General features: G+C 43.3%; 3 protein-coding genes across 3 annotated transcripts; 1 reads left to right on the plus strand and 2 right to left on the minus strand.

Moving 5' to 3' along the window:
- Positions 1-1441: 1441 nt before the first annotated feature.
- LOC134669612 (large ribosomal subunit protein mL65) lies at positions 1442-16418 on the minus strand. The gene is made up of 5 exons (XM_063527262.1): positions 15900-16418; positions 15192-15336; positions 5188-5329; positions 2823-2978; positions 1442-2504 (listed from the first exon to the last, which is right to left on the minus strand). Exons 1-5 carry the CDS (start codon positions 16340-16342, stop codon positions 1735-1737), a joined length of 1656 nt encoding a protein of 551 aa, XP_063383332.1. The 5' UTR covers positions 16343-16418; the 3' UTR covers positions 1442-1734.
- A 139-nt stretch (positions 16419-16557) lies between these two features.
- Positions 16558-17806, plus strand: LOC134669613 (eukaryotic translation initiation factor 2 subunit 2). Its single transcript, XM_063527263.1, has one exon. The coding sequence runs from the start codon at positions 16662-16664 to the stop codon at positions 17586-17588; it is 927 nt and encodes a 308-aa protein (XP_063383333.1). The 5' UTR covers positions 16558-16661; the 3' UTR covers positions 17589-17806.
- Positions 17807-18130: 324 nt separating this feature from the next.
- LOC134669614 (uncharacterized) lies at positions 18131-19690 on the minus strand. The gene has a single exon (XM_063527264.1). It carries the CDS (start codon positions 19547-19549, stop codon positions 18386-18388), a length of 1164 nt encoding a protein of 387 aa, XP_063383334.1. The 5' UTR covers positions 19550-19690; the 3' UTR covers positions 18131-18385.
- Positions 19691-20171: the final 481 nt, after the last annotated feature.

Raw genomic sequence — 20171 nt, forward strand, 5'->3', positions numbered from 1 at the left:
TGTATATGTTTAACGAAGATATTGAAGCTTCAATTAATAGCTATTTCGTTCCGCTGTGTAGCGTTTATCGATATATAACATGATTAAAATCGACTTTTCACATCCCTAAAAGAGCACACATACACGCTTTTACGCACACATACACAGCCTGGATGCATCAAAAAAGGCAACACTTGATTTGAAGTTCACCTTGTCAGCAGTATGGTTGTCCTTTTTTGACAAATGGCATTTTAAAAGAGCGAGGAGAGAGAAATGATACTAGTTGCTGCGCCGTCAAATAGAACAATAAACGTAGGGGCCTTGGTGCAGTCCGACTGTGCAGATAAATCGAACCGTGTGTATGTCGATTATCGCAACGATTTGTCATACACACGGTTCGATTTATCTGCACAGTCGGACTGCACAGTTTTATCGCAACGATTTATCGTTACGTGAGTAGCCGGGGTAACTGAAATTACTGAAAATCGTAATTAGCATAGATATATAATAAATAGTTAGATTACGTCGCAGCGAGCTGTCACTGTTACCACTTTTGTTTAGTGTGTACAACAATTTAACACCACCTTGCTGTGGCCATGTCGATAAAGTCATATCGATAAACTATCGATATTTCTTGCAATTTGAATTTTACTTCAAAGGTTTAACGATACCTAAAATGAACAAAAACGCTTTTATTCTTTATTGTGGTTATCAGATCACAATTTTATAGTCACGCCCCAGCAGGGAACCAAGGGAAAGTTCAGATATTTAATTAAAATACTTACATAAATACCTCCTAAAATAGGTGTTCCGTAATAATTGAATTATATTATTATATTATACTATATTCATTATCCATTAGCATTTCAATTATATTTATGTTTAACGAAGATATTGAAGCTTCAATTAATCGCTATTTCGTTCCGCTGTGTAGCGTTTATTGATATATTTATAACATGATTAAAATCGACTTTTCACATCCCTAAAAGAGCACACATATACGCTTTTACGCACACACACACAACCAGATTCTACCTAAAAAGGGGACACCTGGATTTGAAGTCCATCGTCCTTTTTATAAATTAACACGCTAAGATAATTTATTTATAGGTATTTTTACTCCTACGATTTAAAAAAGTACTTTTATTTACTTATTTTAACATAAATACAAGTAGCGCTAGTAAAAAGTGGCAACATTGTCCTACTTTTTTTTGGCAGTTTACATTTGTAATTTTCGCTGTTTGCCTCTCTTTCTATCAGATTAGCTGAGACTACTTATAAAACGCGACGCTGTCCGTTTTTCGGAAGAACTTCTTCCTCATTTCATTCAGGAACTATACTCAACTAGTACCTACCCTGACGGTATTCTAGTAGATTTGCAAGGGGTTATATTTACAAAAATCTGTTGGGGCCGACTCATATTCATCCATACACGAACAAACATAACATACAAATAAGAAACTTCTATTAAATCACTTTTTTATTAGTAAGACCTAAACTAATGATTACTAGACCTGAATAAAGGAAAACAATGTTCTTTGTGTGACATAATATTTCTTGGCATAATGTAATGTTTTTTGTAACATTATAAAAAGTGATTACTTTCGAATAACTTGTTACACCAAATAGCATTGAAAGGTGGTCACTTCGTATGGAAGTTCCCAATCAAAGTGTTACCTTTTCACTGAGTAAGTATAGCTAGCGAAACATTACATAGTGCTAAAAAACATCAAACAATACCGTCCTTTACCCTATTCATACTTTAGGATAGTAAGTCGTCTCAAACTTCTTTCGGCACTTAGGATATGGCCTGAGTACTTTCGGAATATACGGAGGAAGATGGTCACTAAGCCTTCGTTTGTATGGGTTAATACCAAGCTCGAATGGTCTTCGCTTCTTCTCAAAGAACCTAGTGTTATGCTGGATCTTATAAATACGTTCCCAAAGATATGTTTCTGGGGGTAATAAATGCTTGGGTCTGTTTGATACTAAATGCTTATATGTTTCTTCGAGCCAACACCTTCTATTGTCGTCTTCAATATCAGCAATAACTGATTCTTCCTTGTCTAAGTAAGGCTTCAAGTCATAATCTCGTTCTTCCGGAGTGTTCATATAGAATTGAACGAGCATTTTCAAGACGTTATCATTAAGGCCTTTCACTTTTCCATCTTCAATTGTGTCAAACAGTTGCATAGGCTGTGTACCGAAGCAAACGTTATGCTTCGGATTTGTGTCTATATGCTCATTATGCATAAGCATAGTATTGAGTTGGTACGCGTATAAAGACCAAATCTGCCCGTTAGTGATCACTGTTTGTGTTGCTAAAGGATAGGTCAAATCGTTGAAAGTTGTGAACCCTTGGTAGTTGGCCTGGGCTGACAGCCAGCCGAAACTGGCCTTAATTGCTTGGCAGTGAAGGGCCTCTATATTGTCCTCGGGTCCAAAGGATTGTTTTCTGCTGAGTAAATGGCCGCGGCCGTGGATGGAAAGTAAGCCGAACTCGTCATAGTCACCAGGCCAATAACCTGCAGAAAAAAATGTTAATTTGAATTTAGGTACATACATTAGTTCACTAAAACTACGGCTGAGGAAATTTTAAAAAAATTTAGGCGTAACGTAGAGGCTCCAGTGCCCAACACAGCTCCAATAATCGTCATTTTCAATCATAATGTCATAAAGTTGACAGCAAGGTGTCGAATATTGGGTCTTAACATGTTGATTATTAGGGTTTGTAATATACATGCTCGCAAGAGTCACAATCCATGCAAGTGAGGCTTTAAATCACAAATTTATTTAGTTAGTCACAAATAATTATGGCAACGTAATAGCCAATTTTCTGTTACCTGGTATGTTGGTAGCATGCCTTAGAGACATTACATATCCAACATTTTGCGGCACATATGTGAATTTCGGCACTTTGAACTCTGGGTTTGTAGCTTCGCTGTACGGCATCAAAGGCTTTAGAGGTAAATGGCCTCTGAGCGCTAGCAGTGGCTTCCCTGAAATGTAAAAAAAAATACATGTAACACACATGTAAATACATGTGTTTGTGTAATAGGAATCTTCTTTCCAGTCGTATCCTCATTGCTGAGGGTCGTGATTACCAACGCTTAATACCACTTTCTTCCAGGCACTCCTATCCTGCGCCATTTGCAGGCAGGTCTGGGCCTTGGGTCCTGCATATGCCTTTACTGTGTCTATCCACCGGGTAGCTTAGGCGCTCTTCCTCTACTTCTCTTCCCTTCTACGTGACCGACCATCATCAATACCTCTAGACTATCTTCGCGTCTAGCCACGTGTCCGAAGAATCGAAGTATGCGCTGTGTGCAAATAGTGGAGAGTCGTGTTCGAATTTTCAGCTGGCTAAGGATTGATTCGTTTGTGCGGCGGTCCGTCCACTTGATCCCCAGGATTTTCCGCCAACACCACATTTCGAACGCATCAATCCTTTCTTTTGTTCTTGCCTTCAGGGTCCACGTTTCTGACGCATATAGAAAGATGGAGAACATTAGGGTCCGCATTAAATTCACTTTTGTTTTCACGCGTATTCCGCGGTTCTTCCATATCTTCTCCAATCTTTTTACCGCGGCTTTTGCCATCTGACCTCTGCGCACAACCTCTTTGTCGCAGTCGCCATTGGATCGTATTAGAGAGCCCAGGTATATGAAATCGTCCACAGTATCCAGATCTTGGAGTTCGTACGTACGTGGCGCAGTGTTGTTCCTGTCTACGAACATCAGCTTGGTCTTGCCTCTATTGATTCTCAAGCCGTACTCCAAGCTGACTGTTTCCAGGGTCCTCAACATTTCCGCTAACTCCTCCTCGTTCGATCCCACCAGAGTCGTATCGTCGGCGAAGCGTAGATTACTTATGCGATTTCCTCCTATCTTTACACCGCCATTCCAGTTTTCCAGTACTCTACGCATAATGTGTTCTCCAACCAGATTAAAAAGTACAGGGGAGAGTATACAGCCCTGGCGGACTCCACGTTCTGGCTTAAAATTGCCTGAGACGGTGTTATCTAGCCTTACTTTCGACTGTCCATCTAGGTATAAGTTTTGAATCAGAAACCTTAGGTGCTCGGGTATGCCCATCTCATCCATGACTCGCAGCATATGACTCCAGTTAATACAGTCGAACGCTTTTGCGTAGTCTATAAAACATAGTGCTAACGGTATGTTGAATTCCCGACTTTTTTCTATTAACTGTCTCAAGTTAAATATTTGCTCACGCGTCCCTCTGTTTTTAACAAAACCGGCTTGTTCCCTGGAAATCATTTTGTCACTGTAGTAGGCTAGTCTCTCTTTAATAATATAGAGAAGAATTTTGCTCGCATGTGATATCATCGAGATAGTCCTATAGTTCTCGCATTTGCGTGTCGATCCTTTTTTATGCAGTGGTACTACGATCGACTCTATCCAGTCTTCTGGCCACTGGCCCGTACGCCAAACCTTTAGGCATATGGTATGGATCAGTTTAGTAACGGCGTTTCCTAATTGTTTTAGTATTTGTGCTGTTATTCCGTCACTGCCAGGTGCCTTCTGTTTTAGTTTCCCGATAGCAAGTTCCACTTCCCGAAGGAGAATGTCTGGTTCTTTAGTATTGTAGTCCATTCTCTCGTCACCTTCTTCGGATGCGTTACTCCTATAAAGACTCTGACAGTACGATCTCCATCGCTCTAGTACTAATGCCTTGTCAACAATAGGCACTCCCTTTTCATCTTCTACTGTCCAACTCTTAGGTTTAAATTCTCTTGCAAGAAATTTCACTTTTTGAAACATATCTCGAGTGTGAGCTTTTTGGGCGTTTTTCTCTAACTCCTGGCATACTGTATCCAAATAGGCACTTCTGTCTCTTCTGCACCTTGCTATGCAACTTTGAGTAACGTTGCCGCCGCTCCTCCGTGGTTATGCCACTCTCTTTAAGGGCTTTCCTCTCCAGAACAGCGGACCAGGCTTCATCACTCATCCATTCTGCCTTAGGGCGATTTTCACTCCGGTCTTGCCGTACTCGTTGCACTGTTGTAGTGAGTGTCACCTTCAGCTTCTCCCAAGTTGTCCCAAGTAATAGGAATAAACCTACCTATTAATGTCACAGGAAAGGCCAAATGGAAATTTGTTTTTATTAAACTTGAAGACATTACAAGTTTAAGGGTAGTGTTTGGACTATTAATATATTTTACATAAATAAAAAACTGTAAATCATTACCTAAATACTGCACTGCTCTGTCTTTTGGCTCTAATAACTTATCCCTCTGCCAAGGGAACTCGGCTCTTTTGCGGATTACTCTTCTAGAAGGGTGTACACCGCCCACAAACCAGAATGCTTCATGCCGGGGATCATAATCCACCTAGAATAAACAAAAATGATGTTAGTTGTTCAATTTTGCATTGAAGATTAACATAAAAACTGCTAATAACACTCTGTTGAAACTCTATGACCAATGGTCATACTCATTGTACTTACTATTATTGTGTCTCCTTTTGGATTTCACGGGCCTGTAAATCCCGGTCTTTTGATAGGCGTGCGTGGGGATATAGATCCAACACGTAGAGGCCCCTTGGAGAGCTTTAATGTCATTTACTTACTATTATTGTTATTATGTGTTCCGTACTCCACATCGGATATCTTCATTGAGAGAGTAACGCGATCGTTGACCAATGATGCCGCTAGCGTCTATGTAGTCGCTCCGCCCCACGCCGTGACGTAGTTCCGCTTCTACTTCCTGCGAACCGTTGCTCGCTTCCCGCCACTCGCCACCGCCATGTCTTTGTTTCGTCGACCGTCTTGACCGATGGTCCGCAAATATTTTTTGCGTATATTTTTGCAGCATGGTGCTTTAACATTTCCGATCCAAAGCTCGGTCGATTAAATAGTGAGATATGGCAGAGATCGCCACTATTAGTCTTTTGGCGGTCTCGCGATCGAAGTCATCGAACGGTGCTTTTCGATTCTACCCACTTTTTTCTTGCTAAATTAATTTTCACATTCCATGCTGCTAAAATCGTTACCGTTAACTCGCATTTTCGAGATCGAAGTAGGAAGTGCGTCAGTGGTTTTTGTTAACAAGTGGTAACAAGTCGCTCCGCATCGGAGAGGGAACGCGCGGTCATCGTGCCTGCGGCGGCGGCGGCGGCGCCCGGGCGGCGCGGCGGCGGACGGCCTGCGCGCGCTGCTTTCGGGCGCCGCGCTTCGCTGATAAGGAGGTTTGGATTGTCCACCATCCGGTGAGCCAGTTTAAGATATTCTAATTTTATTGGCGTTCAGAAGTTACTTCGTCACTCGCGGAGGGTTCTCAGGCAGTAGCCTGGGAGTACCTCGTGTTGTTAGTTGCGGCGCGCCCGGGGCGCCCCGTCCCCCGGCGCGGGGGCGCGGGCCCGGCGCCCGCCCCCGCCCGCGCGCGCCGCGTCTCCTGCTGTCGTCCAAGGTGACTCCGAGACACCGCGCCGCTGCGGGCCACGGTGGACGCCTCCAGTCCGCAGGACTCGGCGAGACGTCACACGCCCGCTCCTGTTGCTGCAGTCGCGGTGCGGACGCCTCCAGTCCGCGGGACTCCGAGAGACGTCACACGCCCGCTCCTGTTGCTGTAGTCGCGGTGCGGACGCCTCCAGTCCGCGGGACTCCGAGAGACGTCACTCGCCCGCTCCTGTTGCTGCAGTCGCGGTGCGGACGCCTCCAGTCCGCGGGACTCCGAGAGACGTCACACGCCCGCTCCTGTTGCTGCAGTCGCGGTGCGGACGCCTCCAGTCCGCGGGAGAGAGCCCGCTCATATTGCTGCAGTTGCGGTGCGGACGCTTCCAGTCCAGCGGGACTCCGAGAGATCCGCGTGGCTCTGCGAGACGTCACACGCCCGCTCCTGCAGCTGCGGGCGCATCGCGGGTGGATCGCGCCAAGGTGAAGGCGGACTGCTTCTGCGTCCCGACTGCTCGAGCGGAAGGAAGGTAAGTTACATGTAAGCAGTGGAAATGCTACGAGTACAGCGACGATTGCCGCGTTGGTTGCCGGCCGTCATGACGTCGCTGGTGACCTACGCGCCGGTGTGGCCACCACAACAGCGTCGCCGTGATGATGCGTGCAACTACGAGCCTAGCCATCGGCGCCTCCCGTGCCGGTAACGTCCGTCACGCGCACCGGCGCCTGTCGAGCTGGCCGCCACGACGGCGCCTCTCGCACCTGAGCCTGGCGACGGTGGCCGCCATGATGGCGCCGCCCGCTCGATGACACCGCCTGCCCCCCGAGCTGGCCGCCACGATGGCGCCTCTCGCATTACGCATCGACGCGGTGGCGGCGGCTGCCACAATGGCGCTGCCCGCCACGATGATGCCGCCCGCCACGATGGCACCACCACCTGCGCACTGGCACCTCTCGAGCTGGCCGCCACGATGGCGCCTCTCGCCTCACAGCAGTGCCTCCCAGACCAGCCAGCCAGACGGCGACCGCCTCATGCACCGGTGCCTCCCGAGCTGGCCGCCACGATGGCGCCTCTCGCCGCACGCACCGGCGCCTCCCGAGCCGGTGGCGGCGGCCGCCACGATGGAGCCGCCCGCCTCACGCGACAACGCCTCTAGAGCGGGCCGCCACTATGGGTCCTCGCCTCATGCACCAGCGCTTCCCGAACCAGTGGCGGCCGCCATGAACCGCCCGGCCTCAGGCACCGGCGCCCCACCCCCCCCCCCGTCCGACGATGTCGTCCCTTGCTCGCTGGGCGCCACAGTATCAGTTTTGTCCTGTCCACATGGTTCCATTGAGGTACGCAGGCGCCTATAGCTATGGTGCAGGTATAGGTATGGTATGGTACAGCACGAACAGACCGCTAAGCTCTTGGTTTCGGTTAAAGAATCCTCCGGCGACGGCAGACAAGGTCGTAAAGAGCCCCGTCCTAGCGCGGCTCGACTGCCCGGAGTTGAAAGCGGTAAGATATGTCGATACTCAGAGGAAAATACGTCGTGTTCCCGGGCTTCATAAAGGTGCTGATCGACTTCGCTGTGTCGCTTCGAAGCTCCTACGACTTCTCGAGGCCATGGAGTGGTCCAACCAGAGAACAGCTAGCGACAAGGCCCTGTGCGACCGCTCGAAACCGAGGTGAAAGGCATCGAAAAGGTCTGCAGACTTCACATAATTATCTCTGCTTGCTCGCGCTCTCCAGCTTAAGTTCCGTCTTACAAAGACGAACTCGTGCGAAAAGCCATAATAAACAAAATGGGACAAATAAACCCGCTGCGCCTGAACAAGCTTGAGTTTCCGGTGCTAAGAGAAAGGGGCCAGGAGGACTCCAGCAGTTTCCATCTGTCTGTATTCGACTTTATCGAAACAGTTTTGTTACGCAAAGCGCTAAAATCGATTTTAGACTTGATTTCATCAGTTCGATTTCCTTAAAAGCATGCTACTAACTCTATGCCCTATACTAACTCGATATAGGGTGTCTCTTCGGATAAAGCGAATTAGACCATCACGCTCCTAGACATCACGTGGGACACGCGGCACAACACACCGATTGAAAGTTTTCTTTTTCGCGACATACAGGCCTGCCTTGCTGCAGAGTTTCTCGCAGAAATGAGACTCAATGCCTTCTGTTCAGTCTCAAATTCGCAAACTTTAGTTCATGGAGGAAGGTGAAGCCTTCGCAGTCCCCAGCAACACGGAGCTGCCGAAAGCCTCGCACCACTTTCTTCCTCATCTTATGCAAGCAGTCCGTTACAATCTCCAATATTGGTAGACAATGTACGAGGTAAGGCCCTTTCAGCGAAGAGTAACCGTTAACGGGCCGCATCTGCAGCGCTGACGACAGAAGTGTAAACATACAACCGCACCGGTACAGTATACATAAAACGACGGCGACACTACATCCCTTCCGTTACTACGGCTGTCGCAAAAACTGCTGATGCCAGCAGATCGTCTACAGGTCGCGCTGGTTGCTTGCTACTTGCCAGGTCGGTACAACCCCCGAGGGCAACGGTTTATCAAGAAGTCACTGCGCGCCCGAGTGGCAGCTGCGCCCAGCAGCCGCCGAGACTGTCTTCACCTGACAGGCGCCTTGTTGGCCGGCCTCCGCTTTCGAGAGCCGTCGCACTGTGCCACGGTATTTCTTAACAGACTCATTGAACTGCTACCACGACCTTTGACAGCTGCCTGTGAGACTTGGCATGGATGTCTCCACCTCCCAGCCTAGTCTGTGTACTGCGACGGCGTGATAAGGAGTCTTAAAGCAGCTGTGGTAAGCTTGCAATTTACTGGCGGTCCTAGTGAACACAACGTCAGACCGCCCTCCCTTACGAGTCAACGACCTTAAGAATGAGGCGTAGCTCCTGTCAGATAGGACGCTCCAACACCGAGCTGGCGGGATCAGGAGTGACGTCCGCTACTGGCGTGACTGGCGCATGCATATAACATGCCAAGGTCTAACGCTACGTAGCGAACGAAACGCAACTGTCACTGTCTCACTAATATGGAAGAACCGGATATTCCCGATTCCGGTACTGTGTTTGTATAGAAAACAGTAACGGGAGCCCCTAGATCGTCCCCTTGTCTAGGCTGCATGTACGGCCACAATGTAGAAACGGTCTTTATGGTGCATCAAAAATAAGATCAACTGCCAGGTACCTCTATCCAGTGAAGTAGCGAGCTATCTCAGACGTCTATTTCTATTATCCATGTTAGCTTTCAGAACGATACTCGTTCATAAGCCTCTCACAAGTGCTGTGTATGAACCACTATCGGACACTATGCCTTCTTCCAACGCCATTAATAGCGAGACCAGCGCCTCCCAAAGCACCAGCTTGGGACGCGAGACATCTACTTGCCCTAATTTAAATAGCCCTACAACGTTAGGTACGTTAGAAGAAGTACGATAGAATAGCTGCCGCACTTTTGCTGTTAGCATCAGGCAGCAGGGTCAATGACCTTACTCTACTACACTGTAGCCCGGGCAATTACATAGATAACTTTAACGCTATTATTTTGTGTCCGAAATTCGGCTCTAAACCAGATAACGTGTCTTACCGACTGGACTCTTAGAAGCTCCGGAATAAAGTATAGACCCAGTATAAGTAGGTAGTCTGGGTACGTCACCTTGCGAGAATTACACAAAATGTTAGGGGACACTTCGCTTATTTCTTTCAGCCACGGTCTCATCCAAGCCGGCCTCGCCTACGATTGCTTTTGATCCACGATGTACTTAATAACTAAATTGGCTGGAAAGCTATTCACTTAGCGATATTTTCGCTTATGTTAATTGGGAACATGACTCGCCGAGATTCTGCGGATCGGATGCGATTTCGAATGAGAATTCTCTTAAACCAGTTTCGAACCTGAGATTACAATTTCAATTCTCAATTTCCTGTAATTCACATTATAACGAGTCACTGTGATTTCATGGGTTGCAATATGGTGTATACATATTTATTCGTTCTCTGAGTTCTATGACAGTAGGTGTAGCCCTATCGCTTGCGCGCCCGCTAACTCGCCACCAGGAGATAATAAACAGGTCTCAATGAAGATATCCGATGTGGAGTACGGAACACATAATATAAAAATTTTACCTTCCAATAAAATTATTATTATGTTTCCTATCCACATCGGATATCTGAGTAATGCCTTCCTGGCAGGCTACTAGGCTACTTTTATGCCGACGGTACTTCTCCTCAACAATGACATGGCGGTGGCGAGTGGCGGGAAGCGAGCAACGGTTCGCAGGAAGTAGAAGCGGAACTACGTCACGGCGTGGGGCGGAGCGACTACATAGACGCTAGCGGCATCATTGGTCAACGATCGCGTTACTCTCTCAATGAAGATATCCGATGTGGATAGGAAACATAATAATAATTTTATTGGAAGGTAAAATTTTTATATATTATTTTCAATTTACCTATTGTATTTTATTGTAATTGTAATGTTATTGTATTTTATGTGCATTTCAAACACAATCTTTTATTGTTGATGAATAAATATGATGATGATGATGATGGATTGACATTTATCTGACATGGCTATTTTTATGTTAAGTATTCATTTGACGTGCCCCTCCCCTACAGAAAATTACAGACAAGGCGTCTCCATTTGCCTATATCCTCCAAGGGTTAATTAAATAATTTTGATCATGTTTCATTTCTAAAAATGCATAAGGCTAAACAAATAGTTTGTTAATGCTTTAATTGAGTTAAACAAATATTATCCTTCAACTGAAAATTTTATCATACATAGGTATTATTATATCAAAGTTTTCTAAGGAACCATTATATGCACCAGAATGCTTATTAGGAATATTTCCGTACATGCCGTAGAGATGGGCGGTGGGTAAATACCCGGGGTAGATATCGGGTATTTATCGGGTATTTACCCAATCTACCCGGTATTTACCTTTTCTACCCAAATGAGTGGGTATAAATAAAAGTTGGAAACGGAGTAATAAATTGAATTGAGATAATGTAAATAACAGTTTTTTTGATACTCATGTAGTTCTATAAAATGTATAATATTTTTATTGACTAAGAAAATTGACAAATGTTTAATATCTTAATACATTACGTTCTACAATACGTGTGTTTGTCACTCCACTCCTCCTAAACGGCTGGAACGATTAGGATGAAATTTTGTGTGTATATTTCAATGGGTTCCTTAAGGGTTGGGAAACACAATTAAACCCGGTAGGTGGCGCTGCTATCGGTATATAGCCAAATTCGATTTACTGAAACCGATTTGGGTGAAATTTTGTGTAAGTATATTTAAACCGGTACCTAGATGGTTTAAAAACACTATTGGCTATATATATACCGATAGCAGTGCCACCTACTGGATCATATTGTGTTTTCAAACAATCTCATCATCATCAGCCTACTCTCGTCCACTGCTGGACATAGGCCTCTCCTATTGCACGCCATTGAGCACGATTTGTGGCAACTTTGATTCAGCTCTTGCCAGCCGCCTTGCGAAGATCATCGCTCCATCTAGTTTGAGGGCGTCCTAATCTACGTTTGCCGCTGCGCGGTCTCCACTCGAGAACTCGTCTACCTACCCCAAAGGTTATCGGTTCTACGGCTAATATGACCGGCCCACTGCCACTTCAGCTTGCTAATCCGGTGGGCTATGTCGACGACATTAGTTCTCTGACGGATGACTTCATTTCGAATACGATCCCTCAGAGAGACTCCGAGCAGCCCTTTCCATAGCCCTGAGCAACTTTGAATGTATGGACCGGTCCTACCGTGAGTGTCCACGTTTCGGCTCCGTATGTCATCACGGGTAGGACGCACTGATTGAAGACTTTTGTCTTCAGACTCTGTGGGATTGACTACGTGAAGACTCGACGCAGCTTCCCATATGCTGCCCAGCCTAGCTGTATCCTTCTATTCGACTCTTTCTCGAAGTTGTTCCTTCCTAACTGCAGTATTTGCCCGAGGCAGACGTATTCCTGAACAACCTCGAGAACAGCCCCTTGTACTGCAATAGGTCCCGGAGCAACACGTTCGTTGAACATAACTTTCGTTATGTCCAAATTCATCCGGAGACCTATGCGTTGAGAAGAATCAGCTAGACCGGTCAGCATATGCTCTAAATCCTGCAACGTCTCAGCCATGATGACGATGTCGTCCGCAAATCGCAAGTGTGAGCTAGATGTATTCGCCATTAATGTTAATACCATGTTCCTTCCAGTCGAGCGTTTTAAACATATCCTCCAATGGGTTTGTGAACAATTTGGGGGAAATCACATCCCCTTGTCTCACACCACGATGCATGGGGATAGGCTTAATCTGCTGGTTTTGGACTTGGACGGTCATGGTAGCTGCGTTGTATGTACATCTCAATACTTGGGTATATCGCCAGTCGACTTGGCATCGCTGCAGGGAATCCAGAACAGCCCAGACTTCAATGGAGTCAAAGGCTTTCTCATAGTCCACAAATGCTAAGCACAGGGGCCGATTATACTCTTCAGTCTTCTGTATAATCTGCCGCACTGTGAAGATGTGGTCTATGGTGCCTCCTATCCTCCTCGAAATCCGGCCTGCTCCGGTGGCTGAAATTCGCCGAGTCTTCGTGCTAGGCGGTTCGTGATGACCCTCGAAAATAGCTTGTAGGTGTGGCTTAGGAGCGAAATGGGTCGGTAGTTCTTCAATAGGGCCTTATTTCCCTTTTTGAAGAACACCACGACAACACTCCTACTCCACACCTCTGGAGTTCTCCCATCGAAGAGAACGGCATTAAAGATGTTCTGGAGCTCCTTCAGTGCAGGTTTGCCTCCCGCTTTCGGAAGCTCAGTTGTAACGCCGTCCTCGCCTGGGGCCTTTCCATTTTTAAGCTGTCTGAGGGCCATCACGATTTCGTCACTGCTGATTTCTGGCAAGTTTTCGGTAAAGTGGCGGATTAATGTGGCTCTCGAATCCTCATTTTCGGGATCTGGTTGAGATCAAACAATCTAGATACCAAAGAATATAATACTCACTAGGAGAAGAACGGTAACTCCATACAAAAAAATGTCCCCAACCGTTTATACGTTTATACTACTGGCGCCCTCGGTGTGTACCAATGGAACTAAAGTTGACAACCGGTTTAGCCTGGCGGGTATTGGTATTATAGGTATATAGTAATTATGTTGATAAACATATTTGTTATCTTCATATCACGAAATATATGAAAGATGCAAATATTACCCCTTGTTTGTGGTATTATCTATTGATTTAAATAAAAGGCATATTTATGTTTATAACATTGTATTATGTTTTACATATAGAAATATACACTGAAAATTAAACCCTGACAACTTAATAAAAATAAACATTAATAAAGCGCATTCACAAAGTTTTCAGTATTATACAAATAACATTAGGCATGCCTACCTACCTATTACACTTTACACACAGATACACTACACTTTACACACGGCATTTTACACAGATTTCTAACTTGTATTCATTCATACATTTCTTCACGGTTAATTAATACGCTTTCCAGATGCGTTATGACTCGGTTCCTTCTGAACCCACTAAAGCTGTATAAATTTCACTCTGGCTGCTTCAACAGCCGTTGCTCCGCATTTAGCACATTTTCTATGTGCATTGCTGTAATCTATGTAGGTATAGACTTACAGTCTTAAGTGGTTGTACCGCTACGTTGTATTTATTATTTAAAGATTTAATAAATAAAATTTTCGTTATGAACTTTAACCACAGCAGTTGGACAGAGTCATTGACAAATATATTTTTTTATTATGGTGGGTAGACGTACCTACCCTCCATATATTTTATGAATATTGATAAAGACAGTTGGAAGCAAATATTCATTATAAAACTTAATCGCGTGTAATTAAGTTTTAAGCGTTTTAAGTCCCGTTTTATGATTAATTATGTATAAAATTCGTGATAATTTAAATCAGAGTTGGGAGCAATGTTGCTGTAGAAAAATGTTTTTATTTTTATTACTCGCAACTTTTTCTCGGAGGCCAACGCACACATAGAAGCTTCAGGCGCACACATGCGCAATTATTTGGGGACATAACTTTCTTAGGAAGTGAACAGGCCTTGCTAGATACACACAAAATTTCATCCAAACTGGTTTCAGTAAACAAATTTGGCCATATACCTAACGAAAAAATTACTGTATTAAACAATAAATAAAATAAAATGTAGAAATATCAAAACCAAAATATGACAACAATTTAAAATAATAGTATGTATATAGGTATAAAATTAAATAAAAATTAACGAAATATATATATATATATGTGTAGATAAAATAGTTATACACAAATTAACAAAGAAATGTAAATACTACGGCATAAAATAGCTTAGTTAAATTAACATTCCTACACCACAAATCAGTGAACAAAATGCTCTCGTCGAAAAAAAAAATTAATTGTGTACAAAAAAGTTGTGAGATTGTGATTTGTATACTTTATTTTAACTTATTTTCATATTTATACGATAATAATATTGATATATTTTAGTTATATAATGAATTTCTTCAATTATACGAACAAATTTTAAATACCCAACAATTTGGGTAGATACGGGTAAATATCGGGTAGATTGGGTAGTTTTGGGTATTTTCCCGGTATTTACCCGCCGGCGCCCATCTCTAGTACATGGCAGGAAGAAGTTGATAACTCGAGATATTCTACCGAAGGAATTAGAACTTAAAATAAAAATACATAAGGTTCAAATTTCTTCATTTTTATCCCGACAGATATCAACTTCTTCCTGCCGTGTACGGATTTAACATACCTGAGCTGGCAATATGTGTGGTACTTTATCTGACAAATTATTGCTGATTATTCTGTTCACTTGTCTGGCAATGTTTTTTGCCAGAGCATTCTCTTTTTGATGTTCTACAGATTTTGTAGTGTCACCAGTAGGTGTGAAATTACGCCTGGAAGTTAAGAGTGTAATAAATGAGTTATTAAAATTAATAGTGTTTTAACCTTTTGAACGCCACAGACAGCAATTGACGTCAACGCAAAATCGTGACAACGACGCCAAAGACGGCATTTGACGTCGGTCGTTTTTTGATGAAAATCTACTAATAAACACCCCAATTTTAGGTTGGCATTATTTATTCACATAACTAAATTTTACCCCCGTGGCATCAGTGGCATGGCAAATGGATGCACCGTTTGGCACTCAATAGGTTCATGTTTTTATCTAATGAGTGACATAAAATTTTCATAGCAATACAGGATTTAAAATATAGTTATTAAAAACACCATACACGATAATGTGAATAACTAAATATAGTAGTTAACCTTAGAAGTAAGTCTATGAATGATTTTATCTTTACAACCTTCAATAACGCCATGAGAGTTCCAAACTTTATTTACATTCAATTTGTATTAAGTTGGGACCATGACAAAGGCCTGACTTTGTTTGCAAGATTTAAAATATTTAGTTATTCAAGGCAACAAAAATGTTAGCTATTATAATAATAAAACTTACTGCAAGCCTTCATATTCTATAGCAATAGCATCCTCCACTAACGACTTTATCTCCGCTACTACTCCGTCCGCAGCGGGGGCCACTTCTGCGTACATATCTGGGAGTTTATCTTGAGCTACAAAGTGTGTTCTGGTGTAACATTTCACCATAGGCAGGGCGTTATATGGCACCCTGTCCTCCGTTAACATAACAGAACCCCAACCGTAATAACGGGGCAAGTTTAAAGCTATCTGCTTCTCCTCGACAGTCTTCAAGTTCTTTATATTCTCATGTTTAGCTTCCCTCTTTCGAAGCTTCTTTCCTTCTTTGGAGACATCCAGAACTGGCGGATATTCCGGGGTTTCGGTATACTCATTTTCATCAAGCGCTACTGCCTGAGAAGATCTTCTGAGCAATACCTTTTTTAGTCTTGGAAACGTTCTATGAACTTTCATAAAATTCATTTTAGATTACCATTTATTAATTTCTTCAGTTTATTTTACTTTTTGATGGCGAATGTCGATGTATTGAGGTTATGAATGAATTTTGACATCTGATAGGCGTTTTTTATGAAAGGTTAACTTACAATTTTTTTTGAGCATGATGGTATATTTGAGCATGCGTGTCATTATAAAGTACGCAATGAAAACAGACTGCTCTTTTTGTTGAGACGTTGTCGGCCCTGACAAAAGCTGATGCAATTTGCGATTTGACAGGACCAACCTGCCAGGGATTTATAACCAAGTTTCGTATCAAGTGTGACTAGGATTTTTTAAAATAACCATGGATGATGACATGATATTCGATCCTTCTCTGAAGAAAAAGAAGAAGAAGAAGACTGGCTTCGACATGGACGCCGCACTCGCGGAACAGGGTGAGAGCACGAGCATGGAGGCTCCCGTGGACACGGGTGACGTCGACGTGCCAGAGGACGATAACCTTGATTTAGACAACTTCGGTAAAAAGAAGAAGAAGAAAAAGAAGACCTTTAACTTGGAAGATATGGAGAATGCGTTGCCGGACACGAGAGAAGAGAGGCCTCCAGCCGAGGAGCCCCTCCAGGAGGAAGAGGTGGTTGACGATCTGGACTTGGACATAGACTTCACGGCCAAGAAAAAGAAGAAGAAGAAAACCGTGGACGAGCTGATGGCGGAGGAGGAGGGTCGCGACGAGGAGAAGGAGAATGTTGAGGACGTGCACGGGGACTGGGTGGGCTCCGACCGCGACTACACCTACGACGAGCTGCTCGAGCGCGTCTTCGACATCATGCGCGAGAAGAACCCCAGCATGGTCTCTGGCAAGAAGCAGAAATTCATCATGCGACCCCCTCAAGTTGTTAGAATTGGCACAAAGAAGACATCCTTTGCCAACTTTACAGAAATTTGCAAAACATTGCATCGTCAGCCTAAACATTTACTAGACTTTTTACTGGCTGAGTTAGGTACCAGCGGCTCTGTAGACGGTAACAGCCAGCTTATCATCAAGGGACGCTTCCAACAGAAACAAATAGAGAATGTGTTACGTCGGTATATTAAGGAATATGTCACATGCCATACTTGTCGCTCCCCTGATACCATCTTACAGAAAGATACTCGGTTGTTCTTCCTTCAGTGCGAGACGTGCGGGTCCCGTTGTTCTGTCGCTAGCATCAAGTCCGGTTTCCAGGCTGTCACTGGCAAGCGTGCAGCCATGCGTGCAAAGACTGCATAGAACATTAGTGCTTAGTGATAAAACAAATCACGGATCTGGGGTACATGCAGCTATCTATCTTCCTTGCTTCATTTCTACTGTAAATCTGGTGCTGAACTTTGTATATGAATGCCTGTGCAATTGCAAGTTAGGTAGATATGAATAAATAGTATATGAAGATAATGTGTATCTTCAAATTTGTATTATGATGAATAATTATTAAATATTTGGTTTCAAGCGGCATTTGATTATTCTTTGCTCCTTAGATGTTTTTTGCATCTAATTATGTACATTGAAATATGAAGTGAAGGAAGGATGATGAAACTATAATACAATTATATTTATATTAATAAATGATTGTGAAATATTCCTGGAACTGTGTTCACATGGATGTTAAGCCATTAAGTTATAATCATTTCTATATTTATCTGGATGTACCTCATTCCAGTCCCTATATTTATGTATAGCTCACTTCTGTATTATTCTCATTACACAATGTTTTATACATGTTAGTTTTATTTGATCTACCTACTACATATTTGTATAGAAATAAAAAAGATATGTTAGAATAAACACTTTATTAGATAATATGTAAAAAGAAAAACATAAACATAACATAATCAAAAAGTAAACATCTTCAATAAAATTTTAAACATAAACAATGTGAAAGTATAACAGATAACAATAGAATATAGTACATTTTTGGCAAATTCGTTTATGATAAGCTGGCACCAAAAGATGGACCTGCTCATGACTACCATCTTCTGGTGCCAGCTTATCGTTGAATTTTGGGACAAATTGTATACAACATGAGATTATCAGTTGTTACGAATAATTTGAGGTTTGTAATCGGGCTTAACAGCCTTGGCAAGGCTCTCAGCATACAGATCCAGACGCCGAGTCATTGTGAAACCCCATTTATCTTTGACCTGACGACAAAGATTCAAGTCCATTTGTGCAATCAGCAATCCATCCTTGATTCTAGACATACCAGGAGTTCTGCAGCCATCAGGGGCGGTCACATAGCTCGAACCATAGAAATGGCCAAACTCCTTGTGAGCTGGTTTTCCATCTCCTGAAGTAAACTCATTGGGAAATTGTTCTGTTCCAACCCTGTTAATGGCAGCAGTAAAGTAGCTGTTGGCAATGGCAGCGTTGCGGGCCTCCACTGCCCAGAGATGTTCACTCAAGCCAGCTACTGTAGCCGATGGGTTAAACACAATCTCTGCTCCATTTATACCAAACATCATCCAGTTCTGCGGATGATGGCGGCCATAGCAAATGTTTATAGCAATCTTGCCATATTTGGTCTGAAAAACCGGGTGGCCTGTGTTGCCTTCAAAATAGTAGGTGGACTCATTGAAATCACCAACTCGAGGAATGTGATTCTTCCTATGCTTTCCAACGACTTTGCCCTGTTCGTTAATGACTACAGCAGTATTCCATATAGTTTCACCATGAGCTTCATCTCTTTCAAGAATAGGAGACACAATGACCATGTCATACTTTACAGCCAGGTCTTTTAAAAACTGGGTACTTGGTCCTTCTTCAGCAGATTCCGCAAACTCGCACCAAGGCTCCTTCTCTCTAGTACAAAACGCAAACGGCATACTCCATGCTTCTTGTAAACATAAGACATTTACCCCTTCTTCGCCAGCTGCAGTGATAAGTTTCCGAATTTTGTTAAATATAGCCTCTCTCTGCTCTACTATAGGTTTATCGGTAGTTGTGCCAATTGAATGTTGAACTACCCCCACTTTCACTAGTCTTGGGCTTCTAGTTTCTTCTTGCTTTGCAGGAAATTCATAAGCAGCAATATCAAAGGAGTTTTCAGCAGCGAATTGTTTGTTGCTTTCTTTAATTTTTATTGCGTGGTGATCAGTTCTTCCATAGTGAATTCTATTAAATTCATTCAGTGCCAGACCAGAAAGTGAACTCGCTACAAGCTCATCAAGGCTTACAAGTTCAGAAGAAGCTGCCATATTATTTAGATTAGATTTTTATTGTGAATGAACAAGACAACATAACAACTGCTAGACTGCCACTGGAAGTACTGGAACTAATCCAAAAGTTGTGTAGTGAACAAACAAACTTTATCTTATCTAGGCGTGGGCGACCCCTCCCACCTCCTCATAAGGTGATAAGAGGAGTAGAAATAAAAAAAAATGGAATGTGGAAAATATTTGAGCTATTGTTAAAAGCGCCAAGAAACAAGCAAATGTCAAGTCAAATAATTGTCAATTTTGACAAATGGGTAGAATGGGGTTTGATGTCTGTTGTGGGGTCTGTGGCATAGACTTATAATATATATATAATATATATAGACGGTGTCATAGCGAGCTGTCACTGTTGCCACTTTTGTTTAGTGTACGATTAACAATGAGGCCCACGTTGCTGTAGCCATGTCGATAAAGTTATATCGATAAACTATCGACATTTCTTGCAATTTTAATTGTACTTCAAAGGCTTAACGATACCTAAAATGACCAAAAACGCTTTTATTCTTTATTGTGGTTATCAGATCACAATTTTATAGTCACGCCCCAGCAGGGAACCAAGGGAAAGTTCAGATATTTAATTAAAATACATAAATACCTCCTAAAA

This window comes from Cydia fagiglandana, chromosome 12, assembly GCF_963556715.1.
Source record: "Cydia fagiglandana chromosome 12, ilCydFagi1.1, whole genome shotgun sequence".
Taxonomy (NCBI): domain Eukaryota; kingdom Metazoa; phylum Arthropoda; class Insecta; order Lepidoptera; family Tortricidae; genus Cydia; species Cydia fagiglandana.